We start from the raw sequence: 19,721 nt of genomic DNA, 5'->3' as shown, positions 1-19,721 counted from the left end.
TTACACCTGAAACTAACGTAACATTGTGTGTCAACTATACTCAAAAAAATTAATTGGAAAACATAGAAGGGTGGAGAAAGATATATAATACAAAAACTAACCAAAGAATGTTAGAGTGACCATATTAAAATCATGCCAAATAGACTTCAAAACAAGGAAAATTACCAGCCATAAAGAGGGACATTACGTAATGATATAGGGTCAATTCACCGAGAAGACCTAATAGTTCCAAATATGTATGCAATATGTATGTGTTTTAGGGCAACAAAGTCATAAAATACAGGAAGCAAAAACTGATAGAACTGAAAGAAAATAATAAATAAATACATAATTATAGTTGGAAACTTCACACGTCTTTCTAGAATCAATGGAACAAGTAGACAGGAAATCAGGAATTGAAAAGAGGAATTGAACACCACCAACCAACTGGATGTAATTGATGAAGTTGCCAATATTTAAATATTGCCAATTTTTTTTTTTTAGATATATGCTTATTTTTGAGAGAGAATTAGCACAGGGGAGGAGCAGAGAGAGAGGGGGAGAGATGATCCAAAGCAGGCTCTGTGCTGATAGCAGAGAGCCCGGTGTGGGACTCGAGCTCCCAAACTGTGAAATCATGACCTGAGCCGAAGTCAGCCACTTAACTGACTGAGCCACCCAGGTGCCCCTATTGCCAATTATTTTATGCACAAAGTAGTTTCCTATTATTTAAACTGTTTTTAAGCCCAATAATATGCTGTTACTGTCTGTTGTTTACCCCCAAGAAATCAATGATCTATGTTTCCATTTGAAGGAAGTGAAAAAGAACAAATTTAATTCAGAAGTAGGTAGAAGGAGGGATGCCTGGGTGGCTCAGTAGGTTGAGCATCCGACCACTTTGGATCCTCTGTCCCCACCCCACCCCACCCCCGCCCCTCCCCTTCATGCTCTTGCTCCCTTTCAAAAATAAACATTAAAAAAGAAGAAGAAGAAGTAAATAGAAATAAGGGAATAATAATGATACAAGTAGAGATCCCCAAAGCATAAAAGAAGCCATAGAAAAAAATGAACAAGTCCAAAAACTAATTAGTTCTTTGAAAAGATTAATACACTCGATAACCCCCTAGCTAGAGTGACGAGGGAGAAAAGGCGGGGTGCGGGGGGACAATATCAGGCATGAAAGAGGTCACATCACTACAGACCCTGCAGGCATTAAAAGAATCCATGAATATTGCGAACAACTCTGTACCAGTAAATCAGACCACTTAGATGAGATGGGCAAATTCCTTTAACACAATTTATCAAGTATTAGTTGATAATGTTAATACACACCTACTGGTACGCCAGGACCTTGAAGCCAAGCTCTAGAGAGGGGCTGGGCAATAAAATGGTCCAGGGGTGTATTGGGCCCAGTCCCACCCCTCCAACAGTTTCAAGCTCTAATGCGAGAGACCTAGCCTGTGGCTGGGGACAGAGTCCGGCACCACCACCTGGTGGCCACTCAGCGCAGAAGACAAAACTACTAAACGCAATCTCTAGCAGCTTTCCAGTGTGGGGACCATTCTGTCAAGGTGGGGTTGAGTATATCTGGAGCCTTAAGCTACCTACCCAGACCTGCCGGGGACAGGCAGAAGTGCCTGGGAAGTAGGAAGCACCTTGATGGAAGAAAGCAAAAAGTGATCTTGAAAAATATGGACCCAGTGGCCAATCTTTGGCTCCTTTATCCTCAGGATCCAACCCAGAGCCCTTCCACCTTTAGGACACAAGATCCCAGCCCGTTTCCCTCAGCCCTGGAAGTCCAGCCCCCTGTACCAGGACTACATTAGCCAAGGACACCTGTCAAAGTCTCTCTTCACGTTTATTGATTCCCAGGAGGAATGAGGGACGGTCCTCCAGCACCCCCGGGGTGAGTCCAGCCTCCAGCCGCAGCATGAGGGATCAGTGCCAGAAGGGAGAAAATACTCGCCAAGGATACCACTAACATCCTGAGTCTGCAGCTGCATCAACTTCCTAGACAAATTTGACAAAAGAGAAATGGTAGGGGAGGGGAGTGTCACGTGTCCTCCTCCCCGGTGAAATCCGGGCCGACTTCACTGAGGCCTCGCAGGAAGGAAGTAGCCAGGTCAACCGCCAGCCAAGACCTCTCCCACACCTAGGCCTCCCTCCAGCTGCTCAAGCTGACCAAACCACTCTGCTTCGGGGCCTTCGCTCGTGTCGTTTCCCTGCCCGGAACTTCCCTCACAACCAGAGCAGAGGAGGGACACTACCTAATGTCCTCGGAGAAGGGGAAGGGAAGGGACGGTCTTGACGCAGGGCACGTTCTGGGCAAAGGCCAGCGGGAGGAAGCCAGCTCACAGAACCCACAGAACCAGAGGAAAACCTCACCTGCCACCTGGAGCTCCACCGGCTCGCTGAACCCCGACACCAAGACTTTGGGCCACGACCTGCGGAACCGGCAGCTGTAGTTGCCCACGTGCTGCGGCCCCACGTAGGTCAGCACAAGGTCTGCTGAGCGGTGGGCGGTCCGGGTCTGGGTCAAAGCCTCCTTTTCACCGGCCCGCAGCAGCTCGAACGTGACGTCCGGCACCTGGCCTTCGCAGCGCAGGACGGCGTCGCGGCCCGGAGTCACCGCCCCGCGCCACAGGGGTCGGAGCTGGGGCCTGGGAGGGGGCCCTGGAGCCGCAGGCGGGTCAGTCAGGTGAGGCCCGCCCCTCAGGCAGCACCCGCCCCTCCCAGCATTCCTGCCCACACTACACCCGGGCCTCCAGGCTGCCGCCCTGCTCTCACACACCTGTCTCCCCTCTCCCAGCCCGGAGCACACGCGGCTCCTCCTACTGTCTGCCGCGTCCCCCCTTCCCCAGCACTTCGCAAGTTCCCTAGACTCGGGCCTGATCTGGGGCTTCCCGGGGTCCCCCAGCATTTGGCGCTCGGGACCTCAGGACAGGGGAGGAGGAGGAGGAAGAACGGGCCCAGGGAGAAGAGGGCCGCGGGCACCGGAGTTCCGGCAGGACGGGGCAGGACGGGGCTGTGCGGGCAGGACGGGGCCCCGGAGCGCTTCCCCGCCGAGCCCAGCTCTGCCCCCCGGGCCCGGGCCGCTCACCCTCCACGCACAGCTCCAAGGGCGCGCTGGGCGCCGAGCCCGCGAAGGGGGGCTCGGTGTCCACGTAGACGCAGCTGTAGTTGGCCGAGTCCGCGGCCGAGACGTCGCGCAGCTCGAAGTGGGCCTCGGTGCCCGCGGGGCTCAGGACTCGGCGCACCCGGCGCTGGCCGGCGTCCTCGCGCACCAGGGCGAAGCGCAGGCCGGGCCGGGGCGCGCGGCACCGCAGCTGCAGGGACGCGCCGGGCGCCGGCCGCGGAGTCGCGGGTTCGGCCGAGAGCTCCGGCGCGGGGAGCGTCTCTGAGGGGAGGACACGGGCTGACCCGGGCGCCGAGGGGACGCGTCGGGCCTCTCGCCCGCAGGAGGCGGCCCGGCCCCTCCGCTCGCTCCCGGGAGGCCCGCAGGCGCCACCCTCCGCTTACACCGCATCGCCCTCCAGGCCTCCCCGGGACTCTCGCGCGCACTCCTACACTGTTCCTCACTCATTTACTGGCCATAAAAATAGACGTGGGCAAGGGGAGCCCAGGGCGCTGGGTCGGAGGAGCGCGCGTGCTCCCCCGCAGGCCTGAACCCTCTCTCGGGGTCGACGCTCTGGGTCCGGGTCCCCCGCAGGCCCTGCGGCCCCCGCCTGGCCGCCTTCAACAAACAGGCCTCCGGCGCCCCGTCCCCCTCGCCCCCGGAGCTGGGAGGCAGGAGGGGACCCCGGGCAGGCGGCGCCTGCGTGACCTGTGCCGGACTTGCGTGTTGACCCAGCTATTCTTCGTGGGGCCCTGGGGTAGCCGAGCTCATTGTCCCATTCTCAGTTGGCGAAACTGAGGCTGGGCGGATTGGGCCCTCCAGTACCGGGGGACCCTTCCCCGGGTCTCTCCTCCCGCTCCCCGTCCCCGGAGAGGGGCGCTGTCGCCCTCCCAGCCTCAGGTGCACGGTTCAGCCCGCGGCCGCCAGGCTTACCGTCGCTCAGCAGCAGCTCGGCGGGCGCACTGTCCAAGGACCAGGTTTGCTGGCCACGCAGCTGATAGCGGCAGGTGTAGAGACCGCCGTCGCCCAGAGCCACCGCGTTCAGGCGAAAGAAGACGCGGTCTGGGCTGGTGGAGCTCATGGGTACTTGCAGCACCTCCTCGCCCCGCCTCAGCTGGAAGTGCACGCCGCTTAGGGGCGCCACGCAGACCAAGGTCGTGCGGGCACCCGGGTGCAGGACGGCGGCTGCAGACTCTCCCTGGAGACTCAGCGTGGGCGGCAACGGTGCGCCTGCAAGGCGGCGAGGTCGCTGGGGCAGCGTCAGCTGGGACCTCGAACCGCTGCCCTCCCGGTGGCCGCCCCGACACCACTCTTCCTCGGGGCCCGTCCCCAGGCCCTGCGCCGCCCGGCAGTGTCAGTGTTCCGCCCGGGGATGATCCACCCAACCTTAGGCCCACTGTTTCCCAGGCCCAGTCCTGGGCAAGGCTATTCAGGGTTAGGGGTCAAGATAAACAAAGCTCTGTCCTCCAGGAGCCTCCTACCCCAGGAAGCCCTCTGGGATGGTCCACACACTCACCCAGCTCTTCGACTGTCACAGTAGCACTGGGCTCAGAGGGTGCACCTGCTGCATGGGTGCGGTAGCTGCAGCTGTAGTTGCCAGGCCGACGGACTGGGAAGGTGGCCTCCACGCCTGTAGGGGCCTCAAACACCTCCAAAAACTGGTCATCGCCTTCCAGCCTCAGCAGGAAGGTGACACCCCGAAATCCCCCACGGCACAGCAGTTTCGTCTCCAGGCCAGGTGTGATCCAGGACACAGGCTCCGTTGAGAGCACAGGCGGGGGCAGGGTCTCTGCGGGTGGAGCAGGGTCAACGGGTGGTTCTGCATGACTTGGGAGACATGGGTGGCCCAGCCAGACCCAGCCCTCCACACTCACGTGAGTGGAGCCGGGGAAATGGAAGGCATTGATGGAGGAAAGAGAGGCAGCGACAGGAGGAGACAGGGGTATGAAACAAGAAATAGGTTACAGGAAATGTGCCAGGCTTGTCCCAAGTGCTTTCTGAGGACTCATTTATTCCTCACAACCTTCTGGGGTCAGTATGAACATCATCCTCATTTTACAGATGAGGAAACAGGGTCAGATGACTTGCCAACCCTCCCCCCCCGCCAGAAAAGTGGGACCAGGAGAGTGAGGAGTGGAGGGATAAGGCCTCTCTAGCAGCCTTCTCCCCGTTGCCTCATGGCCCCGTAAAAGCCTCCGCTCACCTGCCCCAGTCACCTCCAGGAGATTGCTCAGCTGGGTCCATCCGCTGCTCAAGCCAGAGCGGCAGCGGTACAGGCCCTGGGTGTCACTGGTCACTGGTCCTAGGGGGAACTGGTACTCCATAGCAGGTAAACCAAGGTGCACAAGTTCCTGGGTTACCCCATCCTTGAACAGCTCAAAATCCATGGTCTCCAGACAGGCATGGCAAGTCAGTGTCACATTGGCCCAGGGTTCCAGCAGCGATTCAACCTCTGCCCACAGGTCTGGCTGGGTCTGGAATGCTGCACAGTGGATTGGGGTGAGTGCTGGGTCCCAGGACAGAGGCTCACCTCTGCCTGTGCCCACCATCCCCAGGACCCGACCCGGACTCACCTACTGCCGCCTCCGTCGTCGCTGGGCTCAGCAAGAGACCTGCAGAGACGGAAACTGTGAGGCCCCTATTCCTACCGCTCCTGCTCCCTCCCGCCCCAAGGGACCCTGGCCCCAGCAACCTCACCCCAGAGCATGAGGAAGGCCCAGAGAGTGGACATGATGGCCAGCCTTGCTCCAGCCAGTGAGTGCCTGGGGTGATAAAGCCCAAGCAAGGGGGCGGTGGCAGCAAGGGGCACTGACCCTATTGTTTGTCCTTCCCAGAGGAGTGGGGTGGGGGGCCTGCATGGGGTGGAGACAAAGGACAAAAGTCCAGAGCCTTGGGAGCCTCATCAATAAGGATAATCAATAATTATACATAATTAATAAACTAATAAATAATAAAAGTGGTAATTAAATATATATAATAAAAAACATATAATTTAAAAAAAAACCCTCCCCGGGTTCCATAAGATTAAAGTCATATGGCCTGGGCCTCGCACATATGAAAAACATTAGATAAAGTCTGTAATTCTCTGGAATGCCCTCCATCATGACAATTTGTAGCCGTTTATGTAAAAGACATAAAAATGTGCACCAATGTTCCTTCCTGGAGCACGCTCTTCTTTGTGAAGACTATGTACCCTGGGCACCAATTTGGGCTGCGTAAAATTCTTTTCCTTTCTCTTGAAAAAAAATTTTAGGGGGTGCCTGGGTGGCTCGGTCAGTTAAGCATCCAACTTCTGCTTGGGTCATGATCTCTGGGCAGAGGGCTCAGAGCCTGGAGCCTGCTTTGGATTGTGTCTCCCTCTGTCTCTGTCCTCCACTGCTCACACTCTATGTGTCTCTCTCTCAGAAATAAAATAAACATTAAAAAAATTTTTAATTTGTTCATGTTGCATCAACCTAACAAAAGAATGTAAATGAATAAATAAAATGAAAAATAAATAATAGAATGGAATAATGAAATTACTAAGAATTAAAATGATTAAGGTGAAAATAATGACATGATTTATAATAAAACAATAAGTGATAAAATAAAACGAAATAATAAAAACTGAGGTACCTATTGTTGTTCTCAGTGTTCTGCGCGCTCAGACTTAGGCAGTATTGGGATAACTATCACTCCTGTGTTCGATGTGCCAGGCAGGGTCCTGTCCTCCCGCTGACTTCCTGTCTGCACAGTCTCTCATCTCTGAACAGCTGAGGAGTACAGGGATCCTTTTCTCTGCAGGGACGCTGAGCTCTGCCCTTCAGGGCCCAGCCTAGCCCCCTCCCCATCATATTCCACCCCAGGTGTGAGGGTGAGGGTCCACATGGGGTTTGCCTGTCTCTGGGTTGTTGTGTTTTTTTTGGAGAGAGAGAGATGGCACAAGTGAGGGGCAGAGAGAGAGACAGAGAGAGAGAGAGAGAGAGAGAGAGAGAGAGAGAGAAAGCTGGGCTCACCTGAAGCGGGGCCTGCGTTTACTCGAAGTGGGCTCAAGCTCACCAGAGGCTGGGTTCGAACTCAAGAACTGTGAGATCATGACCTGAGGCGAAGTCAGATGCTTAACCAACTGAGTCACCAAGGTGCCCCTGTGTCTGGATATCCTACAATGGAGGTTATGTGGTCTTCCTGGAGGTGCGTCCTGGCTCTTTCCAGGAGCTGTTAGTTGGTCCTCCTTGGTTGATTAATTCTGTGCTGTGTGATCCACCATGGATTTGGAGTCCGATCTGCAACAAGGACCTTGGGTTCAGATCGGTGCTTCTGCCCACCTCCCAACTCCAAACCTGTGCTCGGGTTGTGGACAGTTGTCCGAGCTGCCTGTGGTCGCTTGTGTGGCTGTAGCCCACTGTCCAGAGGCCAGGCCTCTGGCTCTTTCTGTGGCCTCCCCTTCTCCCTATCTCCTCATGGCCTCCCCTTCTCCCTAGGCACAGCCTGATGGGATAGAATGGGAGGAGTAAGAACATGGTGTTCTCACACTGGACCTCTGAGGAAGTCCTGCCATCCCTGGAGACCTAGTCTGCACCCTGGGTGTCCAGCCCCAGCTCTCTCCCTAGGTTGAGGGCCCACGGAAGCCTCGTAGGTCTCACATCACACCTGACCTGGCCTCCTCTGCCCTTGTTCATTCCATAAGCATTTATTGAGCATCTCCTGTGTTCCAGACACAAAAAAGACAGTGGGAAAACATCGACCCACACTCTGCCTGCATGGAGCCCAGCTGGTCAGGGAGATGGAGAATGCAGAGGGTGGGTGCTGGGAAGAACATAAACCCTGAGGATGTGGTGGAATATGGGGTGCAGAGGAGCCACGTGACATTGGAAGGTCAGGGAAGGCTTCCTGGGGAGCAGAGATCTGAACAAGGCCAGCAGGTTGAGTCCTGCAGGTAACTCCTGGGGGAGGAGTATTCTGGGCAGGGGGAACAGCCAGTGTAAAGGCTGTGAGGCAGGATGAGCCATGAGGAGGCTGGGTGGTAGGGGTGGGTAGGCAAAGGGCAGAGGGCTGGTGGGAGAGCTCAGAGCCCTTATGGAGACCAGCCATGCTGGGCTGTGGGAAAGAAGTTTAAAAATTCTCCATGCCTATACCAAGGGGTTAACAAAGCATAGGGCTTCCTCAGGGCGAAAGCACCCAAGGCTAGTCACTAAGTAGAACAAAGCATAGAGCTGAAAGCCACCCCCCACCCCCCCCCCCGCAACAGGACAAAAGTGTCCCAAGTGTCTGAGAACAGCTAATGATAATACAGGTCTTAAGGGAATCTTGAGGAACTTATTATTCTTAGTCCTTAGAAAAGTTAGATAAACAGATGCGGTGCCTGCAGGAAACGGCCATCTGCTTGGTGCTGGGATGTTGACTTGTCTTTACCCTAACCTCTAATGCCTCATACCTTCGAAACCCTTTTCCCCTCATATGAGTTAACGATTACTGTTTTGTTTCTTTCTGCACATCTGCCACATATGTAAGCCCTCTGATCCTAATAAATATGGAGAAGGGACCTTTACTTAGGGCTCTTGTCTCCTCATAGACATTAGTCTCTCTCGCATTCATTTCTGCATCCCCTCTCTTGCTGGACAAGGGACAACTCCAGACTCATAGTCTGCGACACTGGGCCTGATGGGCAATGCAGGGTCTTTGGCTTCTGCTGAGTAGGAGGGGGAGCAGGGAGACTCTCCATGTCTGGTTTCCCTTCCACATTTGCTGAGCATCCCCTGAACGCTCGCTGCCCTGGCTCCAAGCCCAGGCTTAGAAGGCTGCATGTTCCAGCTGGGGCAGGTGGGGGAGGCATTCCATGCAGAGGGGCCAAGGGTCGTTCCACTGAGAGCCAAGGCCAATAGGTGTTTCCAGGCCTCTGGCACCCAGACGAGGGCCTGTGGCCGGGTAGAGTGGCAGAGCAGAAACCACCAAACACTGCCTTCGGTCCATTTGCCACAGGGCTGCGCAAAGGCAGGCAGGAGCATGACGAGGTCAAGGGTCTGTAGAGATGAAGCTGGCAGCCTGCGACAGGGGATCCTGCGAATTTCTTCTGTCGGTCCTAATACCACTTTGCTACACCTGCCTAGGAGGTCTCCATTCTCTCCAACCACCCCTTACTGTCCCCCCAGACCTCCAACTCAAGTCTAGCATGCTCTAGGTGGACAAGTGTAAAATCTGATGCCGCTTATACTTTAAAAGAATTGCAAGGCTTTGCTCGTGTAATTGGCATGAACTTGGGTAATAAACACGGGAACAGCATCTAAGAGTATCTGACCAAGGAGGATGGGATACAACACTGGACCAGATCAAATTGACCTATACGGGCCAATTTGCAAAGACTGGATTTAAGGTGTTAGACTGAGTAGCTTGAGGGAGATTTTATTTGGTAGGTTGACTGAGACCTGGACTCACAGTGGCCTAAATTCAGTGAGGTTCAATAGCCAGAACTCCCCTGGTATAACGTAGAGGAAGGACTCCAAAGGCTTGGGGGTATAGGAATGTGGAAATAGGTTTATCGTGTGCAATATGGTATATGCACGCACACACACACGCACGCGCGCACGCACACACACTCAGAGTAAAGAGGAGGACACCCTTGTTTTAAGACATTGAGAAACAGATTACTTAGAAGGGTACCTGCATCCCTGAAAAGTGGCAGTGCCCTCTAGGCTACTACGGCATTGGGAGATGCTGCCGTCAGGTCTGATTTCAATGGAGATGAGAGACCAGCTTAACAGAGCTCAAGTGACAGGGCCCACCAGACATGTGCACAGTACCCATCACCGGCAGCAGTGATGAGGCGGTAATCAGGATGTTTTAACCCCCAGAGGGGTTGCCTCTGCAGGGAAAGGTTTAGGATGACTTCAGGGGCTTGAAGAGTCTCACCTTCATGAATATTGGCCTTGCAAGTGCTTTTTCTCTACCAGGACGCAAGGACCACCAGACTTACCTCATTTTCGCGGGGCAACAGCACACCTTCACGGCTTGCCTCGGGGCTGTTCACTCAACTTTCTGATTGTCTGCCACAATCTCTGTCGAGATCTGGGTCAACCCAACTTCCCACAGAACATCACACCCACACGCCATTGCCACTATATGGATGACACCGGCTGACTGGACCTAGTAAACATGAAGCAGCAGGTCAATTAGCCCAATAAGTGAATTAAATGCACGCCAGGGTCTCCCCTCCTCTGGCAAGTGCCTAGGGATCTGGAGCATGTTAGGATAGCTCCTTCTAAGAAACGGGCAACTGACGTCAGTTGCTGCAACGAACACCGACCGCCACTAAAAACGGGGAATAAGGGAGGCCTCTGAATTTGGACACAGCGTGTACACCTCACTGTGCTGCCCCAATCTGTTTCCAACTGCAGTTTTGGGTGGGGCCCCCGCGGCAGGTCGCGGATACGAAGCAGGCTGCCACTTTGGCCCCATTACCCAGAAGATCCAACGGTGCCAACGGACGGTTTCGACGGGTCAGGCAGGTAAGGATGCTATGTCGAGGCCCCAACAGAATACAATGCTGGTTTCAAAGCGGTCTCTCCTGCACACCCTCAAAGTTCCAGCAATAACTACGCTCCAGCCTTCTCAGAGACGCGCCAGCCCCAGGCCGCCAGGAGCCCATCCCTTCTCCTTTGCACCACCAGCCCTGGAGGTAGTAGCTGCTCTACAGTTATGAATCTCTGGGTTCTTTCAGCCTCACAGAGCTAAATAAACAACCCCCTCAAGATACCTAGGGAGGGTGCGTTCTTTGCCTGCCTCCTCCCCGAGACAGCCCTCTCTGCCCCACACCTCACCCATCACACGGGCCAGATGCACATCCCCACCCTGTTGCGGCGAGACGTTAGTGGGCAGGCTGGAGTTCCTGCGCCAGCTCTCTCCCGTCGCTCGGGCCTGGCATGGAGCCCCCCAACGCGGCAACCGGGTTGCAGGCGGAGGAGTCCCTGCAACGAGCCCGATATGGCGCCGTGGTGCTCAGCGACCCTTGTGACTAGATGCTGCTACTCTAGCAGACGGCCAAGCAGGATCCTCGTCAGCTGGGAGTCCTCAGGCCAGTCTGGGTCCTCCCTGGGGCTCCACTCTGGAGACATGAGAAGGAATCTTCCAAACTGGGAAGGTAGCCCCACACACTCCCTCTCCCTGCTTCTCTCATGAGCCTATGTTGGAGTCTGCTCTCCCGGCCAAGGAGACCCAGGAGCAGGAGGAAGTACAGCACATCCAGGGGCAGCCAAGGTCAGAAAGAGGCGTCCAAAATGGTGGTGGAGGTGGCAAGACTGACAAGCACTGACTCCAGGGGAGACCCCAGTGCACACAGCCGTTCAGATCAGGGTGAATCTGGCATGGGGAGACGAGGCGGGGGTAGCTAGGCCAGAGAAGGGTGTTAGTCGTGGCTGGAAACAGTGAACGCCCCCCGTGCTTTGTGGGTGGTCTGCTCCGACCCCCCCCCACCTCCACCCCACCCCACCAGTCTCCCACTGAGCCCAACTGCTCTGCCCTAGCACCCCACAGTGACCAGGCTGGCTTCTTCTCGCATTTCCTTTCCCTTCCCTTCCCGGCGGCCTTCCTGCTCACCACCACTCCACCCCTCCCCCAGCTGGTTTTCCCTCGCTGTAGCTTCCAGAATCTGGTCAGTTGTGCCAGGAAATGGGTCTGAGACCTGCTCACTCAATGAAGGCAGGGCGTGGGGGCTGTGCCACCACCCCCGGGTGTGTGGGCCTGATACTGGGTCCATAACCAGCCAGAAGTGTTTCAAGCTGCTCAGGTTTATCTTTTTAAACTGGACTCCCAGCTTTAACCATGGAGAGAACAGGAGCAAGGGGTAGGGGTGGGAGGGAAGCAGCTGAGAGCGGACGGCGGCAGGACCACCCCCACTCTTCCCCTTAGGTCTCCTAATGCTCACCAGGGGCCCCAGAGCAAGGCCTCTGACCTTCTGGCCCCCGGCCCTTGGGCCCTCGGCTTAAGAGAAAAAATTCTGTGCAACCTCGGATCCAGCTGAGGGGAGGGGAGGCAGGGAAGGGGGCTCGTCTAACCCTTGCTCCTGGGCAGCCAACTGGGCCCTGGGTCTCAGTCCCACAGGGTTCTGAGACAAGGCCACGCCTGTGGGAGCCTCCGATTCTCACCGGCCTCTACAGACACACCCCTCCCGGCATCAAAATCCACCGCCTGCACCTGGTGAATTACCTCCCCGCCACCTGTGTGCAGCCAGGCCCCAGGGGTCACCAGTGAAACTGCCATTGTCATCGTAGGGGCTGTTTCAACGGCCTGACACTCTGCCTGCATCGTCGCCATCCCCGTGCTGCAGCACACCGAGCCCACGACGGTGGGGCACGCGGATGGCGATTTTACACACACTGTCCACGGATGGCAGCATCGGGTGCCTCGCGCCCGGCCGAGTTGACTCAGACTCACAATCTGGCAGGGGCATCCCAGAGTCAGGGTGTGGAGCCACCCGCGTGCCGTTCCCGGTGCTCGTTGAGGTTGGAGCGGTGGCCGAAGGACCTGCTGCACACATGGCACGTGTAAGGCCGCTCACCTGTCTGCCTGCACCTGTGCTCGGCCAGGCCGGAGCCCACGACGAAGGCCTGGCTGCACTGGGTGCACTCAAAGGGCTTCTTGCCAATGTGTGCGCTGGTGCTGCCACAGGCCGGCCACGTTCAGGAAGGCCTTGACCCAGTCGGGACAGGCGTGCAGCTGCGCGACCCCATGTATCTTCAGGTGCTCGGCCAGGTCGAAGTTCTGGCTGAAGGCCTTGCCCCAGGCCGGGCAGGTGTGGGGCCGCGCACCTGTGTGCATGCTGGTGCTCCAGGAAGTTGGAGTTCCAGTTGAAGGCTCTGTGGCAGACCGGGCATTCACAGGGCCTCCCGCGCGTGTGCACTCGCTGGTGCTGCAGCAGGTAGGAACTCTAGCTGAACGTCTTGTCACACTTACTGCACCGGCAGGCAGGCTCCCTGTGGAGAGGCAAGGGGCGGGGCACCAGGCCCTCTTGGATGCTTCTGGGCCTGCCCCAGTCCCTCCTACAGTCTGCAGGCTCCAGCTTCCCTCTGGGGGCCCCCTGGTCCTTTGCCTCCACCGGAGCTTCTCTGGGGTCCTCCCAGGCCCCCAGGCCTCCAGATGCAGCCCCCTCAGAGTGGCCTGGAGTGTCAGTCTTCAGCGCAATCCAGGGAATGTCACCTTTTCCTGGAGCCACCTGCTGGGCCACTGTGCTGGCGACTCCACCTTGCCTCGGTAGTCTGAAACAGGAGAAAGAGAAAGCAAATGCCTAAGAGCCCAAAGCACCCTGGGGAATGGGGCAGAGGGGCCTAGCAGATCTCAGGAACGATGTGATTGTGACAGATCTAGAGTGGGGGCAAAGCTTGGGGCTGGCTGGATCCAGCATGGCCATCACCCCCACCTTTCTTGAGCTGGTGCCCCTGGCCCCTCTTCAGCCTGGAACAGGAAAACAGGGGCCTCAGATGCTGCAACTCTCCCCATAGAGGCAGCATCCGAGGCCAACTCTTGGAGTCAAGCTGTTGCCCTGTTGAGTTCTGGCAGCCCTGGCTATGATGGGAGCATGCCAGGAGACCACCGTGCCTGCCTAGATGGTGTCACATCCCACATGTCCCCACACCTGCCCGGGCAGCAGGATGCTGGGGGGGGGGGGGGCGCTGTGGGAGCCAGAATGGTGGAAAGGTTCAAAATCCACCTGTCTCACTTGCACTTGGTCTCCAACTCTGCACAAGGTAGCTCCAGGGCCTGGCTCCCATCCCCTTGCTCCACACCGGGGTCACTAAGCACCAGAGAAGTGAGGACACCTGTTTTTGAGGATAAAGATGGACCTGGTCACCTGTAGAAACACTAGAAGTGAACTACCCTCATTCCAGGAGGCTTAAGGTGACTACCCGACCCACACCCTGGCTGTGTCTGTCTTCCTCGCCCACCTCATCTCTGCCCCGACACCTCAGCAGTCCCCTCCACCCGAGAGGCAGCCTGGCCAGGGATGAAGGAACCCCAGTGGCTGCCAGGCACTGTTAGACCACATCAGGCTCCTGCCTCAGCCCAACCAGACTGGTCCAGCTACCTAAACCTAGGACTTGGGGTAGCTGTGCAGCCAGATCCCTGGGGGAGAAATGCCAAGGGCAGGAGGCTTCATTGGCCCTGAGGCCACACTTGCATCGTTGGCTGCTCCTGCCTGCAGTGATGCATCCACAGCAAACAAAGCCCATCCACACTCGCCCCCGACCACCCTTACTGTCCTCTATAGAGTCCACAGCCCAGCTGGTGCCCTCATTCTGCATGCACTGGAATTGTCAATGATACCAGGGGCTCCAATTCACCCACTCCAGAGTGAGGCAAACCCCAGGGGCACCTGTCATCCCCAGGCCACTAGCAAGGTGGCCCCAGGGTCAGCTGTCAGGATGAGGTAGGAGCGAGTGCATGGATAGGTGCTGTACCGGGAACTAGGGCTTGGAGAGGGGAACCTCCTGCTCATATTGCTCCTCTGGCTTGGGGACCAGCACCTCTTGGGGACTGGGGGCCGGGACCCGGAGACAGGAAAGCAGGCAGGCCAGGCAGATCCAGAGAAAACAAGGGGCACGTATTGGTACGCTCCATCTTTCTTGGCGTCCCCCACATCCCCACATTCTGAGGACACAGTGCTGAGAACAATCACATGTGTGATCTTGAGGGCATCCATCTTACTCTGGGGTCCGAGCAAAGACCAAGCTCTCACCATCATTCTCCCACAGGGCCCCAACCCTACCAGCCCCAGCTGGGGACCCTAAGCCAGGTTCAGAAGGAAGCAGACCCAGCCCCCACCCAGCCTGCCCTCGCCTGGAGTCTTGTCCTGGCCAGCTCCTGCTGCAGCCCCTCCACCAGGGCAAAAGCCTCCCCGGGGCTGCATGGCTGCTGCCCCCGAACGTGGGCCTGGATCTCAGGTGGCAGCACGCCCAGAAACTGCTCCAGTACCAAGAGCTCCAGCATCTGCTCCTCGGAGCATGCCTCTGGCTAAAACCACTGACAGCACAGCTCTGAGCCGGCCCAGTGCCTCATGAAGCCCCTCTTCCTCCTTGTAGCAGAACCCCAGAAGCACCTGCCATAGATTTCAGAGCTAGGCTCACCCACCATTGGGGCTGGTGTGCTCTGAAGGACCCCGGGGGCCAGGGCTGACGCCTTGTTCTTCCGGGCAGCCATCATACCCCTTCCCAGACAGGGTAGCCACAGGGCCTAGGGCGCTTCCTCTGGACCTGGAGACACAAAGGTGAGCCTGTGAGCACAGCCAGGCCGTGAAGGCCCCTCCCCAGGACCCTCTGAGAGTAACTCTGGGTGCTTGTGCCTGTCAGTAAGACAGGAAGTGAGTGTCCCTGCCTCTGTGTCCAAGTGTTTGAAGGATATACCGAGGTGCCCAGTCTGTGGTCTTCTGTACCATCCCCTCCTCTCCCTGCTTTTCTCAGGGCCCTCTGACCTGGCTTCCTCAACTCCTTGGCTCCATTGATCCCCCACACAGCATGCCAAAGGCTGCAAGCTGGATAGCCAGTCTTGCTTGCCTGCTCCCTTCCAAAATGTTTTGTAAAAATTTAAATTAGTTACCAATGAATGTTAAAAAGTAATCAGATACCGATGGGAATGTCAACTGGTGTGGCCTGGCGGGGGGGGGGGGGGGGGGGACACCCTGGCAGTTCCTCAAATGGTTAAACCCAGAGTTCCACGTGACTCAGCAATTCTACCAGTAGGGTATCAATGCAAGAGAAATGAAAGTGTGGGGCGCCTGGGTGGCTCAGTCAGTTGAGCGTCTGACTTCGGCTCAAGTCATGATCTCGCGGTCTGTGAGTTTGAGCCCCACGTCGGGCTCTGTGCCGACAGCTCAGGGCCTGGAACCTGTTTCAGATTCTATGTCTCCCTCTCTTTCTGACCCTCCCCTGTTCATGCTCTGTCTCTCTCTCTCTGTCAACAATAAATAAACATTAAAAAAAAATTTTTTTTTTTTTAAAAAGAGAAACGAAAGTGTGTCCAGGCAGCTTTTTTAAACACACACACAAAGAGCTACATGACCCACCTTGGGGCATCCTTTTTCCATTTTTTTCCTCCTTAATCTTGTGTGTGTTTTCAAATTTTTTAAAAAATAGAGATCTGTGGCAGTGCTGTGTGTGAGGAAACTGTTGCTAAGGAGAATTTGAGCTTTCCCCCATTTCTTTTCCTGTCTCTTTTCCTCTTTCTGTCTCCTGGTCAAGGTTTTAAATGTAACCAAGAAGCAGAGAAGCAAAAAAAAAAAAAAAAAAAAAAAAAAAAGTATCCATGCAAAAGCTTGCACATGAATGTCATAGCAGTAGTACAGATAATACAGTAATACAGATAATATATAATATATATAATTACTATAGCAGCCAAAAAATGGTAACAGGCCAATGTCCATCAACTGATCAATGGATAAACAAAATGTGGCCGATACTTAGAACCAAATATCATTCTGCCGTAAAAAGGAATGAAATATGGTTACATCCTATGGGATACATGAACCTTGAAAACACTATGCTAGGTGAGAGAATCCAGACACAAAAGACTTCACATTGAATGGTTCTATTTATTTGAAATGTCCAGGATAGGCAAATCTGTAAGAAACAGAAAGTAGATTAGTGACTGCCAGGAACTGGGAAGGAAGGAATGGATAATTTGATTAATTGGGTATGAAATTTCTTTTAGGGTGATAAAAATGTCCTGGAATTAGATCATGGTGATGATTGCACAAAAATGTGAATATACTAAAAAACAACTGTACGTATTAAAAGTGTTAATTTTTTTAGAAAGTCATCAGCCAAGGGGCACCTGTGTGGCTCAGTTGGTTGAGCATCCAACTCTTGATTTTGGCTCAGGTCATGATCTCATGATTTGTGGGATCAAGGCCTGTGTCAGGCTCTGTGCTGGCAGCATGGAGCTTGTTTGGGATTCTCTCTCTCCCTCTCTCTCTGTCCCTCCCCCCTGCTCATGCTCTCACTCTCTCTCTCTCTCTCTCTCTCTCTCTCTCAAAAATAAGTAAATAAACTTTCAAAAAAAAGACTTTCCAAAAAAAAAGTCATCAGCCAATTTCAAAAGGTTGTTACATGATTTCATGTATATAACATTCTTGAAATGACATAATTGTAGAAATAGAAAACAGAAAGCCAAGCCTTAAGGAGGGGATGGAGGCAGGAGAGAAGTAGGTGTGGCTATAAGGGCAACTTAAAGAATCAGGTGATGGAAATATTCCTTATCCTTACTATCTATTTGATATGGTTATCATACTCTACTGTAGTTTTGCAAAAAGCTACCATTGGACAAAACTGGGTAAAAGCTACATAAGATCTCTGTATTATTTCTTACAGATGGGAATTTATAATTATGTCGAACAACTTTTTTTTTTAATCATCAGAATTTAAAAAAAAAAAAAAAAAAAAAAAAGTCCGTTTTTGTTTCTTGAAGGACCAGAAGACCTGGCTTCAGGAGTCCCATGTTTCTGAGGATAGAGTCTGGCAGGGATATCCCTCCAGGCAGGACTTATGCTTCAGAGCTGCCCAGCCCTCCGTCCCCTCTAACCGGGCCTTCCTGCCTGGGAGTCTGCCCATCTTGGGATAGTATCCAAATCCCTGAAGGTCGTCCCGATTGCCTTCACTGCTCCAGCCTCCCACCGTCCTCATACTCACCTTGCGTGCTCTTTTTCCGCCTGAAAGCCTTTTCCTCCACTTTTCCCCCCAGAATGCCTGATCACCATGGTCTGTGGCCACCTCCCCAGTAAGGTCCCGTCTCCCACGCCAATGGGCTCTCATCCGACGGGTCTCAAGTGACTATTTGTGTCTACTCCCAACCCCCAATGCCCGGGCTCTCACCTACTGGGGACTGGGTGAGAAAATACAAAGTGGGAGAAGGGGAGGGACACTGAGCAGGAGACGTCCAAAGGGGGTTTTGGTCTCAGGAAGCTCTGGGCTTGGATCACACCGGGCAAGTGAGAGTGGAGGTCGGATGCTGGCGTGCAGAAGGCACATGCAAAGGCTCGGAAGCGGGAACCAGGAGCGCCGGGAGGAGGTCTGAACGAATGAATGAATAAACGGAGTTAGGAATGTCGGCGGGCCTAGGGAACGAGAGCAGGAGTAACGAATGGAAGGGTGAATAGACGGACAATAAATGACCTACGTGGCTCACGGAAGAGCGAGCAGAGCCCACCGACTCTCGGGCGACCGCACTTCCGTCCCGACCCCACTTGGCCGAGCCACTTCCGGGCTGCTCTGGGCGGCGTGGAGACCTTACTCTCAGTGGTCCCAGAGCGCGCCTGCGAGGCCAGGCCGTGGGAGCCGGGGGCGCGGGTCCGAGAACACGTCCGAGCTGGGATCGTTCTTGTCTGTGTAAAAGTCTCTCAGTTGCCCCCACTCAATTTGGGTTTGGGCAAGTGTGAATGCATGACTCAGGTAGACAGCATCCAATTCCCCTCGGCCCTCAGGGTTGACTCAGGATCCACAGATGACCTACTTGGACCTATGGGTTTCACGGGGCAGGGATTCCTTCTGAACTATTGGGCTTGTATTTCCTGCGGAACTTTAAACCCTGAATACCTGTCAGCAGGTACAGGTGCAGCCTTCGTGTCTCCATGAAGGGAGAACCTGTCAAGAGAATGGAGCCCACACAGAGAGGCAGAAATGAAGGACAGTGTATTAGTTTCCTGTGGCTGCTATAACATATTACCACAAACCTGATGGCTTAAAATACCGGAAATGCATTCTTTCACAGTTCTGGGTGCCTGAAGTCTGAAATCAGTATCACTGAGCTGAAATTGGAGTGGCAGGAAGGCTACCCTCTTTCTGGAGGTTCTAGGGGAGAATTCATATCCTTGCCTTTTCAACATTTAAACTGCATTCCTAGCATTCCTTGCTTATGGTCCCTTCTTCCACCCTCAAAAAACTGGTTGTAACACCTTATTAAGAAACAAAATCTTTGACACATGTTCATTTTATACTTGCATGAGAGTCACAATTTTAGTTCTTTTTTTCTTAAGTAGGCTCCATGCCCAACTTAGGGCTTGAATTCATGACCCCAAGATCAAGAGTCACGTGCTCTACTGACTGAGCCAGCCAGGAGCTCTATGATTTTAGTTTTTTAAAAAGATGTATTCACTAACAGCACGTAACAGTGACTACACTAACAAACAATCCCAGGATCTCAGTGGCTCAACACAATAGACTTCCTTTTTGCTCATGTCACAGTCTCAAGTGGGTCAAGTGACCTTCCTAGAAGATTGTCCTTGATTTAGAAGCTCCTTCTATCCTGGGTCTCTGCTGTTCTTTATGTCCTTCTCAGGATTTTCTGCTGAATCTCCTCTGTCCAGCTGACTGATGAAACAAGTGAAAAAGATGATGTAGGCCATTTTATGTTATCCATCACTCCTGTCCACATTCCATTAGCCAGAACTCATTCACGTGGCTCTGGGTAACTTCAGGGAGCCTGAAAAACATAGGTTTGTGGATGCAGGAAGAGAAAAGGGGATTGTTGGGTATTTTAGTCCATCTGTACCATAGGACACACAATGTCTCCCAGGAAGTCCCGGGTTTTGACTGGACTCAAAGGCTACCGTACTCCTAGCCATCCAGTAGCCATTCAACTCCTTGCTCATATGGACTTTCTGATGCTTGAT

The 19,721-nt window shown here is 54.4% G+C and overlaps 1 protein-coding gene and 1 long non-coding RNA gene across 2 annotated transcripts; both read right to left on the bottom strand.

The window, feature by feature from the left end:
- Window positions 1-1,360: 1,360 nt before the first annotated feature.
- On the bottom strand, window positions 1,361-9,736 carry A1BG (alpha-1-B glycoprotein). The gene is made up of 9 exons (XM_047094272.1): window positions 9,731-9,736; window positions 7,090-7,138; window positions 5,668-5,706; window positions 5,298-5,576; window positions 4,611-4,883; window positions 4,028-4,324; window positions 3,080-3,376; window positions 2,365-2,652; window positions 1,361-1,989 (listed from the first exon to the last, which is right to left on the bottom strand). The coding sequence occupies exons 1-9, from the start codon at window positions 9,734-9,736 to the stop codon at window positions 1,982-1,984; spliced, it is 1,536 nt and encodes a 511-aa protein (XP_046950228.1). The 3' UTR covers window positions 1,361-1,981.
- A 1,835-nt stretch (window positions 9,737-11,571) lies between these two features.
- On the bottom strand, window positions 11,572-19,132 carry LOC124522808 (uncharacterized). The gene is made up of 4 exons (XR_006964861.1): window positions 17,926-19,132; window positions 15,191-15,312; window positions 13,782-13,881; window positions 11,572-13,320 (listed from the first exon to the last, which is right to left on the bottom strand). It is a non-coding gene; the product is annotated as an uncharacterized LOC124522808 (long non-coding RNA).
- Window positions 19,133-19,721: the final 589 nt, after the last annotated feature.

This window comes from Lynx rufus, unplaced genomic scaffold (assembly GCF_022079265.1).
Source record: "Lynx rufus isolate CCGP_SWC_20201006 ecotype Redwood Valley unplaced genomic scaffold, mLynRuf1.p SCAF_39, whole genome shotgun sequence".
Lineage (NCBI taxonomy): Eukaryota > Metazoa > Chordata > Mammalia > Carnivora > Felidae > Lynx > Lynx rufus.
The sequence above is the reverse complement of the archived record's forward strand: the minus strand, read 5'-3'. Positions and strand labels throughout refer to the sequence as shown.

Excerpts from the sequence above, each read along its gene's own strand:
- A1BG (XM_047094272.1), bottom strand. Across the intron at positions 5,707-7,089 it reads AAACGCAGGCCCCGCTTCAG|GTCTCTTGCTGAGCCCAGCG; the intron begins GTGAGCCCAGCT and ends CCGTCTCTGCAG. Across the intron at positions 4,325-4,610 it reads TGTGACAGTCGAAGAGCTGG|GCGCACCGTTGCCGCCCACG; the intron begins GTGAGTGTGTGG and ends GCCGCCTTGCAG.